Source organism: Penaeus chinensis, chromosome 3 (genome assembly GCF_019202785.1).
Source record: "Penaeus chinensis breed Huanghai No. 1 chromosome 3, ASM1920278v2, whole genome shotgun sequence".
NCBI lineage: Eukaryota > Metazoa > Arthropoda > Malacostraca > Decapoda > Penaeidae > Penaeus > Penaeus chinensis.
Window position 1 is genome coordinate 43,862,866 of NC_061821.1, and position 12,500 is coordinate 43,875,365.

Genomic DNA, 12,500 nt, shown 5'->3' on the forward strand with positions numbered 1-12,500 from the left:
GGTTTCCGCCGTGCCCGAAGCACAGCTGACCCCTTGCTCATTTTGAGACATATATTACATCTGCATTTGCACGCCATGAATCCGTACTAGCTATATTCTTCGATCTAGAAAAAGCATATGATACTACATAGCGGTACCATATTCTCCAGCAATTGTCCTCTCTAGGCATACTTGGAAACATGGGTGTCTTTATTAAGTCTTTCCTCTCCCAATGCACTTTCCAGGTCAAAATTGCCTCTTCCACGTCATCCTTCTTTCCTCAAATCGAAGGCGTCCCACAAGGCAGTGTGCTCAGTACCACTTTATTTCTTCTTGCTGTAAATAACATTGTCTCAGTTCTACCACCAGGAGCCCGGTCATCACTATATGTTGATGATTTAATAATCTATGCCTCTGGCACATCCACACCAAATCTCTACCAATTTCTTCAGTTTGCAATATCATCAGTATCTTCCTGGGCCACAAACCATGGCTTCCGCTTTTCTACCTCCAATTTTTTTTTCCGTCCTTTTCTCTCGCACACGTGTAGGTCCTGAACCTCCACTCTTCTTATATGGCACTCCACTTCTATACCGTTCCTCTGGCAAATTCCTAGGCTTTATTTTTGACTCCAAACTGCCCTGGTGAGACCATATCCTTTACATTAAAGAAAAAACCCACCGCCGTCTCCGAATCTTACAAAGCCTATCCCATATATCCTGGGGCTCAGATCGCAAAACTCTCCTTCATCTTCATGTTAACTTGATCCTCCCTACTCTCGATTATGGATGCCATATATATTCCTCTGCCTCAACTTCTCCCCTTGCCCATCTTGATACAACCCATCACTGTGGTCTTCGCTTAGCCCTAGGTGCCTTCCGCTTCTCTCCAGTTGAGAGCCTGTACACTGAATCAGGCATACCATATCTCTCTCGACTCCGTACCCTTTTCTCTCTCCGATGTTATGCTCGATTCCACCAACTTCCCCTCACTAAACTAACTATCCCACGATCCCTACTTCCTACCTTTGCTTCTTCTCCACGTTTACCTACTCCTTTCTCCACTCGCATGGATACCCTCCTCTCCCATTCCCCTTTTCTCCATCTCCGACCTCTCCTGTTCTCTGTCCATTCTGTCCCTCCATGTCTTATACCTTACCCCTGTAATTGCTCCTCTGTTTTCCCTGACCCACCAAAATCAAATGTTCCTCCTGCTGTCCTTCTCACTCATTCCTCCAGTATTCATGTTTACACTGATGGCTCCAGTGCTGGTTTTGCAGTAACCTTCCCAACTCGTACTTTCAAATACCCCCTCCCTCCTGAATCCAGTATCCTTACTACAGAACTTTATGCACTCCATTATGCCTTAAAACACACATAATCACTCCCCTCTTCCTCTTTCACAATTTTTACTGACTCCTGTAACTCACTAACTCTCATAAAGTCAATACATTCGACCAACCCCTTTGTTTGTAAGATCCAGAACTGGTTGTTCTACTTGTCCACATACCATAAAACAATCAAATTCTGCTGGGTGCCCAGCCATGTTGGAATCCCTGGCAATGAACAGGCAGAAACTCTAGCACGCTATGCCGCAATGTCCACATCATACCAATCATGTTTCTCACGTATCCCAACCACGGATTATTACCCACACTTTAAGACCTTCTTGTATTCTCGATGGCAATCTTTCTGGTCAAGTCTCCGCACTAATAAATTACATACTGTAAAACTCCTCCTGGTCAGCTCTATTTCATCGGAACAGACGTTGGGAGACGGCTCTCGCCCGCTTACGCATTGGCCACACACTCCTATCTGATGTCACACTGCGATCCACCCCTATGTTCCCTATGTAATGTCCCTCTTTCAGTTCCACATATTCTATTGTCATGCCCATGTTTTGATGCAGTCCGTACCTCTGCTTTCCCCCACCTATCCTCCCTTTACCGACCTCCCAACCTATTAGACATCCTTACAGAATCTCATACTTTCTGCTTTGACAACCTGTTTTCCTTCCTCAAACGCATATACATCCTTCACTTGATCTAACCCCTTTACATTACCTTACCCTACCTTAACCCATTCACTCGTCAATTCCTTTACCCAGCTTTGACAACTAATCACTAACTCAACCACCCTTCACTACCATTTACTATAGTGCTACATGACCTTAGATGTCTAGCACATTTATTTTGCTTTTAACCATTAACCATTAACCATGGCCAGTGGCTCAGGAAGATACTGATGATATTGCAGACAGAAGGAATTGGCAGAGATTTGATATGGATGTGCCAGAGGCGTAGATGGTTAAATCATCAACATATAGTGATGACCGGGCTCCTGGTGGTAGAACTGAGACCATGTCATTAACTGCAAGAAGGAATAAGGTGGCCTTCGATTTGTGGAAAGAAGGATGATGTGAAAGAGGCAAATTTGACCTGGAAATTTTGGAGGGGAAAGACTTTACAAAGTTTCCGTGTATGCCTAGGGAGGATAATTTTTGGAGAATATGGTACCGCTATGTAGTTTCATATACTTTTTCTAGGTCAAATAATATGGCTAATACGGATTCATGGCGTGCAAATGCAGATGTAATGTACATTTCGAAATGAGCAAGGGGGTCAGCTGTACTTCGGGCACGGCGGAAACCAAACTGGGAAGGAGAGAAAAGATTGTGAGATTCAAGATACCACATTAAGCGGAAGTTAACCATTCGCTCTAGTAGCTTGTACAAGCAGCGCTAGTTAGAGCTTTGGGGAGGGTACCCATTTTATTGGGTTTCAGGAAGGAAAGGATAAGAGCTTCTCGCCAATGAGAAGGAAAATTTCCTGATGTCCATATGTGGTTGTAATTTGTTGATAGGAAGGATAAGGGGGAAGATGGGAGTTGTCGGAGCATACGGTAGTGAATACCATCAGGGCCTTCATGAGTGTTGCGACACGACTGTAAGGCAGCACTGAGTTCAGAGGAAGGGAAAGGGAGCATTATAGGACTCAGCGGAGGATAGGGTGAGGATAATGGGGGTACGTTCCCTGATGGTCTTAATAGAAGAGAAGTGTGGAGAAAGGTGAGAACCACTACCGACCTGGCTGAAATAGTCACCCAGTTCATTAGCGACTTGGAGAGGATTAGAGACGAGAGTATCTCGAATATCGAGGACAGGAACTGGATGGAGGGACGTTTGCCTGATAGTTTGTGGATCCGGCGCCATACAGTCGAGATAGATGTAGAAAATGTAATTGAGGAAGCATAATTTCGCCAGCTATTTGTTTTACTGTTTCGGATTGTTCGACGAGGACAGGCGGAGGTCCTTTTAAAGGAGATAAGGGCTGATGGTTGATTAGGGGCGCCTTGTTTATATCGGTAACTGTTCCAGGCTGCACGGTTTAAGCGAAGCGCTTTGGTGCAATCGGAATTCCACCATGGAACACATTTGGAGGCATAAGTTCTTGAGGTTTGAGGAATTGCTGTATTGGCAGCTCTTAGGACTGTAGTTGCGAAATATTGTATCATATCTGAAATGGACGAGAAGGGAGATGAAGGGGTAGGAATAGCAGAGAGTGAAGTGAGTGTACGCCAGTCAGCTCTATCAAAGCACCAGCGTGGGGAATTAGGAAATAGTACATATGAAGTAGGAAAAAGGAGAACTGGAAAGTGGTCTAGGACCAATGGAAATCTAAATGAAGAGAAGAGGAGCACAGAGAGAGATCGATGCATGAAAAAGATTGCGTGCGTATGTCAAAGTGTGTGGGGGCGATCTGAATTAATAATAATAATGTCATTTGTGGAGAGAAAGCGTTCTAGGGATCGGCCACGGGAGTTGGTGACAGAATCGCCCAAGAGTATGGCGGTAATTTAAAATCACTAACTATGAGGAAAGGTGGCTGGATTTGGGAAATTAGATTTTTAAAGGCAACAAAGTCAATGGGGTGGGAAGGGGAGAAGTAGACTGATCACTGTAATCAGCGACAAAGATCCGAAGAACTGTGCAAGGGACAGTTTGAAAGGGAGGTATGGCATAAGGTGTTTTCTGATGGATAAGTATAAACGAGACATAAATGGTTAATGGTTAATGGTTAAAAGCAAAATAAATGTGCTAGACATCTAAGGTCATATAGCACTATAGTTAATGATAGTGAAAGATGGTTGGGTTAGTGATTAGTTGTTAAAGCTGGGTTAAGGAATTGGTGAGTGAATGGGTTAGGGTCGGATGAGGTAATGTAAAGGGGTTAGATCAAGTGAAGGATATATATGCGTTTGAGGAAGGAAAACAGGTTGTCAAAGTAGAAAGTGTGAGATTCTGTAAGGACGTCTGATAAGTTGGGATGTCTATGTAGGGAGGACGTGGGCATGACAATAGAATATGTGGGACTGAAAGAGGAACATTCGGAAACCGCGAATGTTCCAATGAAGGATAGTTATACTTTCGTTGATTTACTGGCAAAGATTGCCAGTAAAGATTGAAGGGGAAGGTGCTAGAGGGTGCGATAAAGAATGAGGTTGGGGAGGTGGTGTTGTATCAGGAGGGGTGTCGGGAGGTAGAGGGTCTGGGGAAGAGGGTACTTGTGACATGAGGGTTTCACGTGTATCCAGGAGGGAGTGGAAGGGATAGAGGGAAAGTGGGAGGGTTAATATAGGTGGGGCTGGAGTCAGGGGGAATGGGTTTTGTTGGGATGGGGTAGGAGGATTGGGTGTAGGGAGAATATGAGTAGGAGGAGGATGGATATCGGCAGTCACTTCGAGTGTGGAGGGAGCGGGAGTTGTAGAATTTGAAGGTGGATGAGTATTAGTTTGGGACTCGATTATGTAGCTCTGGATATCTTCAAGAGTTTCTGTAGTGGAGTTGGTTGGGGAGTTTTGTGAGACAAAGGTTTTCTTGTGAGGGGGGGGAGGAGAAGTCTGGTGTCTGAAAAAAATAGGGGCAAAGGAAGGTGGAGGTGATTGTGAGGTAGGGGGAGAGGGGGTGGAACGTTTATTCTGTCTGCTGCGGGTAGTGCGGGGAGGGAGAGGGGAAGGTGTTGGGGCTGTAGTAGAGATTGGGGTGTCTGGATTTAGGATAGCAAAATAATTTGATTGGGTAGAGATTGGAGTGTCTGGGTTTAGGATGGCAAACGAATTTGACTGGGGAAGGTAGGAGGTAGAAGAGGGGAAGTTAGATGGAGGGGGGTTGGGTTTAGGAGAGGGTGTAGGAGCTTGGTAGGTAGGGGGATTGGCAGAGTGAGCGACATTACTGGAGTAGGGGGTAAGAGAAAAGCCTTGTCGACGTGCTTCCTGTCTGGCTTCACGTAGAGTGAGTCCAAGTCTGAATCTGAGAGTTGCTACCTCAGACTCAAATTTGTAGGGCAGCCTCTATAAAATACATTATGGGGGCCGCCACAGTTTGCACATGTGCGTGATTGTGCAGAGCAGTTTGATCGAGTATGGCCAGGTTGGGCACATAGCGGGCATCTGGCTGTGGAACGGCAATGTTTGGCAGGATGTCCTAAATGCCAACAATTTTGGCACTGACGAGGAGGAGGTTGGTATGGTCGGACAGGTAGGGATTCCCCACCTATGTAAACATTTAAGGGAAGGTCATGTCTACGGAAAGTAATTTTGGCAATGTTAATGGATTTCTTACGATTTCCTCTGGGAGGAATAGAGTAGCATTGTACATATGTTGCATCATAGTCTGTGAGACAAGCGAGTAAGTCCTCTACACAATCTGACCATTCTTTGTCATGGATTGGGCAATCTGTTGGGGAGATAGAGACAGTGCCAGTGCAAGTATTGAGGGTTGGATGAAGTTCTGTAGGGATGGGATTACCACATAGATCAGTTAGTTTTGCTAATGCTATAGCTTCGTTTTCAGTTGTTACTGTGACGAGACGGGAGTGGTCGCGTCGGCTACGGAAAGAGACTTTGCCTACTTGTTTTTGGAGGCATTGTTGGAAGAGGAGGGTGTTTTGAGAATAGGGAGCTGTGGGAGGGATCACGAAAAATCGGTCCCATTTGGCTGGGCTAAATAGAGTATTTAGGATTCTTGTAGAGGTGGGGGTAGTAGAAGTGCGGGGACGTGTGGAGGAGGGAGTAGTGTTGAGGGGGGTAGTGTTATGGGGAGGTGGGCAATAAGGTTGTAAGGTAGTAATAAGGGGAGATGGGATGGTTGATGAAGAAGGTTGTGGGAGTAAAGGTGTTGAAGTTGAGCATGTTGGGAGAGTAGAAATGTCTCCTGGGGGTTGGTTGTTGATTAGGGTTGATACTGTACTAGTATGCATTGATGATGGGGGAGTTGTTGCAGTGTTCGGAGCCGTGGTCAAAGGAGAGCCTGGATTGGGGCTATTTGATAAAGGGGCAAGCCTCATTGCCCCCAAGATTGGGGTTATGTTTTCATTATTGGCCATGATAAGCCTGGAGTATGTTGGGGAAAAAAATAGTCCACCCCTTGTCCCCTTGAGGGGTAAGGGCCAGGTATGGCAGGGGAATACCGTGCCCATGGTTCCCTCAGGCCGTTCAGGACTGGCACAAAGTCAGCCTTTCATCCTTTCAGCACGGCTCTCACACCTTAGGAGGTGGATAGTAGAAGGGATTGATGAAGAAACTGAAACGAAAAGTATGAGTGGGAAAAAAGACCATGCAAAATTAGTTGAGTCGATGGCTGAGTCCCAAGGTTGAGGAGTTCACCATCATTGGGTCTCAGTCTTCGTCTTCTAAGCCCCCCCCCCCCCCCCACGACAACAACGGGCAAAGGATTGGAGGGGTAACGAGACATAAAGGGAGTGTGGGGAAGAGACAAAATGATAATTGGGAATTATATAGGAGGATGTGTAAGAAAAGTCTCTTGAAGGCAGATAGGCTGTGTTGGGAGGGAGTAGGAGGGGAATAGGAGTAAGAGGAGGATAAATATCGGCAGTCACGCTGAGTGTAGAGCAGGAGTTGTGGGATTTGAGGGTGGATGAAGGGTTTCGGTGTCCGTTTGGGACTCGAGTTGATAATTTTGTAGATCTTCAAGAGTTTCTGTAAAGGGGTTTGTTGGGGAGTTTTGTGAGACAAAGGTTTCTTATGAGGAGGGGAAGAGGAGACTGGTGTCTGAGGAGTAGAGGCAAAGGTAGGTGGAGGTGAGTGTGTGGTAGAAGAAGGGGTGGAGCGTTTAATATGTCTGCTATGGGTAGTGCGGGGAGGGAGAGGGAAAGGTATTGGGGCTGCAGTAGAAACTGGCGTGTCTGTATTTAGATTGACAAAAGAATTTAACTGGAGAAGGTAGGAGGTAGAAGTGGGGAAGTAAGATGTAGGAGGGATAGGTACAGAGGAGGGTGTAGGAACATCTTGGGAGGGAGAGGGAGGAGCAGAGCGAGCGACATTACTGGAGTAGGGAGTAAGAGAAAAACCTCGTCTGGCTTCACGTAGAGTGAGTCCAAGTCAGAATCTAACAGTTGCTACCTCAGACTCAATTTTTTAGGTGGGGCAGCCCCTATAAAATACATTGTGGGGGCCGCCACAGTTGGCTCATGTGCGTGATTGTGCAGAGCAGTTTAATCGAGTATGGCCAGGTTGAGCACAAAGCGGGCATCTGGTTGTGAACGGCGATGTTTGGCGGGATGTCCTACACGCCAACAATTTTGGCACTGACGGGAAGGTTGATATGGTCGGACAGGGAGGGATTCTCTACCGATGTAAACATTAAAGGGAAGGTAATGTCTACGGAAAGAAATTTTGGCTATGTTAGTGGGGATCATCTGTATTGATATCGCATCATAGTTCGTGAGGCAGGCGAGTAAGTCTTCTCCACAATCTGACCAATTTTTGTTATAGATAGGGCAGTTTGCTGGGGAGATAGAAATAGTTCCGGTGCAAGTGTTGAGGGTTGGATGAGGTTCTGCAGGAATGCGGTTACCAGAGAGATCAGTTAGATTTGATTATGCTTTATCTTGGTTCAGATGTTACTGTAACGAGACGGGAACGACTGGTTAGGCTAAATAGAGTGAGATATTTGTAGAGATGGGCGTAGTAGAAGGACGAGGGCATATGGGCGAGGGAGTAGTGTTGTGGGAGGTAGTGTTATGGAGAGGTGGACAATAAGGCTGTAAGGCGGTAATAAGGGAGGATGGGGTAGTTGATGAAGGTTGTGGGGGTAGAGGTGTTGAAGTTGAGCATGTTCGGAGAGTAGTAATGTCTCCTGGAGATTGACTTGGGTGGATACTGTACTAGTAGGCATTGAGGAGGGGGTAGTAGTTGCAGTGCTTGGAGCCGTAGTCAAAGGAAAGCCTGGGATCGGGGAATCGGGAGAGTTTGAATTGGTGGGACTATTTGATGAAGGGGCAAGTCTCATTGCCTCTAATAAGGGTATAACATATTCATTATTGCCCATGGTAAGCCTGGAGTAAGTTGGGGAGAGAAGCAGTCCATCCCTCAGGGTCCCCTTGAGGGGTAAGGGCTAAACAACTAAAACGGGAATAACGTGCCAATGGCTCCCTCAGGCCGTTCATGACTGGCACAAAGTCAGCCTTTCATCCTTTCAGCACGGCTCTCACACCTTAAGAAGTGGATAGTAGAAGGGGTTGGGGAAGGGACGGAAAGAAAAGACAGGAGGGGAAAAAAGACCATGCAAAATTAGTCGAGTCGAGGGCCGTGTCCCAAGGCAGGGGAGTTCCCCAGCATTGGGTCCCAGTCCTAGCCTCCTAAGCCCCCCCACAACAACAACGGTCAAGGGATATGGGGGGTCTCCCTCTCATAAGAAAACCTTTGTTTCTCAGACCTCCTCAGCCAACTCCACTTCAGAAACTCTCGCATGTTCCCAATACCCCTTCTCCCAAAACATCCCATTCCCCCTGCTTCAGCTGCATCACCCCCCCCCCCCCCTCCTGCCTTTCCTTCCCCATTATTCCTTCCGCTTCCCCCTGTACATGATTATTATTTATTGAAAACTTTACGCCAACAGCATATTCAAAATAGAGCAATTAGTGGTGTTTGGGGGCGAAGCTCTTGGATAAAGTTTATTTTTGTGGATTCTCAGAATGGTTAATGGTTAAAACAAATGTGCTGGACATCAAAGGTCATAGAGCATTAGGATAAAGTATTGTGGCAAAAAGGGCATAATGAGTTTAAGTTCTGAATAAGTACAGAAGGAAATGAAGATGAACGTGAGGCTCGGGGGAAAAGCCCCAGATACAACAGTGCCATATGACATCAAAGGTCATATGGCACAGGTTGAACAATACTAAACGGTAGTATGGTAGTGAAGAGGGTAGAGAGAGGGAGTTCCTGGGGTAAAGTACAAGATAGAGATTGTTAGAAGAGGAAGGAGTTCAGGGAGTAGGGAGCATTAGGTTCAAATATTGTGGTGAAAAAGGCAAAAATAAGTATAATGATTAGGACAAGTGGAGAGAACAAGGGATGAAAGAGAAAAGGAAAGGAGGAGAAGAAAAGACCATGCAAAATTAGTTGAGGTGAGGGCTGAGGACAAGGCAGGAGTGAACAATTATACAATTTCAAACAGATGAAAATACTCAACCTCAAAAGGAAATTAACAAGCATACCACAGTGGTTTTGAGGCTTTACTATGTATAACTGATGCAGTACAAGAAACAACGTTACAGCCATTACAAAAATAATAAATATGGATATAGGCAATAAGCATGGCTTGTAAGAAAGTTGTACAAAACTGGCAGAAAGAGCTTTTTTTTCTTGATTTTTATCATGACTGTTACAAGGGAAAAGGCCCAGAAGAAGTTTACCAACATAGGCAGGTTGAACAGTTCATATGCCACCATGTTTATCAGACAAATGTTATATTTTTTTCCTTATATTTTTCCTAAAAAGTTTATCAAACTTCATTATGTCAAGAATATGAGAAACAAAAATGGAAGTTAACTGTCACTACTTTTAACTCAAAATAGTAAGATTTCTGACTAGCATGACTTTTTTCTAACCATAACAAAAGCAATATTTCAACTTTAACCTTTGTTGCATAATTTCAACAGTAGCATATGATAATTATGATACAAATATTCAATCTATCTATACAAATATTGCTCAGTGTCTGTGTGCTGTTGCTGACTACAAAATTCCTTATTCATTCAATGACATCAAATGCCTTCTTAAACAATAAATTACCAAAGACAATGCTGTAAATTTTGTAAACATTACAAACTTAGAAAATATCTAGATTGTATTTTTTTCTATTTCCTCTTCCTTTTCCATTTAATTATCATTTTATTGCTTTTTCTTCTTATTCTATAAATTTTCTCAAACTTGTATCACGCACTGTCACAGCACATATCAAAGATACAAACAAACTTGGTAAACCATCACCTTACCAAGAAACATCAAATTCCTTTGTATGAATGTCCAAACGCAACGTTTTTCTCCCTCTCCCTTCCTTAGCAGAAACATTTGGTGATAAAATGTAACATTCTCATGAGTGATAAGTTGTGTAAAGGTATTTTGGCAGGATTATTGACTATCAAGCAACTGACATATTACAATGAACACATTGTTAATGGCAAAAGAGATTGGGAATAAATACAAGAAAAATAAATGTACTTAATAATAACAATAATAATAGGGATAATACCAAAGACATTAATAACCCTAATGAACACATGAAGATTAACTTCTTGTATTGTCCATATTCTGAACACATTTCACAAATAAGGGAACATTTAAATTTAGTTCTGTACTGCAGAAAATACATCTTAAAAGTGAAATGCATTGTGTAAATTCCTTCAAAATGAATAAACAAAATTATAACATTAATATCAAACAATAAATAAAAGGGGTCCCCAAACAGGCAGCTATTCACTGGGGTTATAATCATGATCTCTCAAGCAAGTTCTCTCTTGACAGACTACTGCCGGTTTTTTTCAACCAATGTCCATCCTTAAAAGCAATGTAAACACAAAGAAAATTGTAGCTGTATCTTATAATATACAATGATCCTTTATAAACTTTACTGCTGTCATAACCATCATTTCTTCCTTGTGATGTACAAAGTCCTTTCTTTGCTTTCTCCAAGTTAAGACCTTGCTAGTAATAGCCTCCCCTTCCGCCTCTCCTCTGACTGCCTCGCCCACTGCCACCGCCACGGTGAAACTCCAAGGTACCTGTAACGGTATTTTGGTATTATCAGGGATTATGTTATAAGCAAGTGTCGATACAGTTTATGATGGAGAGGGCTTGGGATATTAGAAAACAAACAAACAAACACACACACACACACAAAAAAAAAAGACCATGTTGGGTTCCCTGACAATAGCCTAAATGCTCTGCCCAGATAAGTTGGTTTTCAGGAGGCATCCTCATGCTTTTGAATGTTTTAGTAAAGTGTCATATTCTATTTTTCATATCTCCTTTTTGAGCATTTTTGTCATCAAGCAAGAAATCTCTGCCGTCATCCCCAATAAAAGTAGCAATAGTACTCAGACTGGCACTCTCCCTTTTTTGTTACTCAAGAGGGGAATAGCTATGTAAAGCTAAGCCGTAATTAGAGTTAAACTGACTGAACAGAGACCACACACACACAGTCATACACACACACAACAGCCACCATACATAAGTACACACACTAAAACACAGATATACAAATATACATAAACAAATAAACAAAATACACACTTTAATTTGGACCGACTTACCTGAAAAATCTGTGTATTCTGGTCCGTCTTCATATCTGCCATAATTCATCATCTGTGAACAGGAAGAGAATAAATCTAAAAAAGAAACTGGTAGGCATAATGATGCACACACCTAATACTTGCTCTATAAACACTACAGTAATCATTCATCACAACTATCTTTGAGGTACAAGAGATAATATCAAATCCAAACATCCTAGGCCACTAAAAGAAGGTAAAGAAAAAGCTAAAGATTAACTCATTGGATCTGGTTGCATTATGGCGATCAAATCACCAAAAATCTGAGCGTTAGGCTTACGCGAGCGCTGTGGCAAGATTCTAAGCCTCCTATTTGCAAAGTTATTTACTCTTTTTACAAATAAGCATTTTTAGCTTTTCCATTTGCCATTTGATTTGCATTATCCAGATTTGTTTTTCTTTGCACAGACTCCAATCATCTCTCTAGGTAGTCTACAACTTAGTGCAAGAAATATAAAACTATGCAACACTAGGTTACTTTTGTCATTTAATTTTTTTTTTTACATAATATTCAGTTTCCTGTAAAACCACCTGCATCACTGCTCATGGCGGCACAAATGTAATGCTGAGTGTAGAAATGGCGTCCTCCATGGAGCTGGTGCTCTTCCAGTCACTGGACCTTACATTCCACACTCTTAGTGATGGGAGTAATGCAAAATCACCAAATGAGTAAAATAAACCTCACAATAGGTTTGTGCACTTGTGTCTCATCTTTTCCATCCCCCCGGCCATCAGCCGCAATGCTCACAACGACAGGCTCATATCACCCAGGATACAGCCAGATTTTCCCGTGACGGCATGTTCACATCACCAGATCCTCGACCCAGAATTTTTCATGAGGTGATGGTCACATCGCACAGATCCAAGGGGTTAACACACTACTCAAAAAACA

General features: G+C 43.4%; 1 protein-coding gene across 1 annotated transcript in view; it reads right to left on the bottom strand.

The window, feature by feature from the left end:
- Positions 1-9,497: 9,497 nt before the first annotated feature.
- LOC125041542 overlaps positions 9,498-12,500 on the bottom strand; it is a 23,659-nt gene continuing 20,656 nt past the window's right edge. Inside the window, exons 22-23 of the mRNA XM_047636568.1 lie at positions 11,591-11,642; positions 9,498-11,059 (exon numbers count right to left, since the gene is read on the bottom strand). Coding sequence (XP_047492524.1) covers positions 10,983-11,059; positions 11,591-11,642 — 129 coding nt within the window. The 3' untranslated portion in view covers positions 9,498-10,982. The remainder of the gene's footprint in view (positions 11,060-11,590; positions 11,643-12,500) is intronic.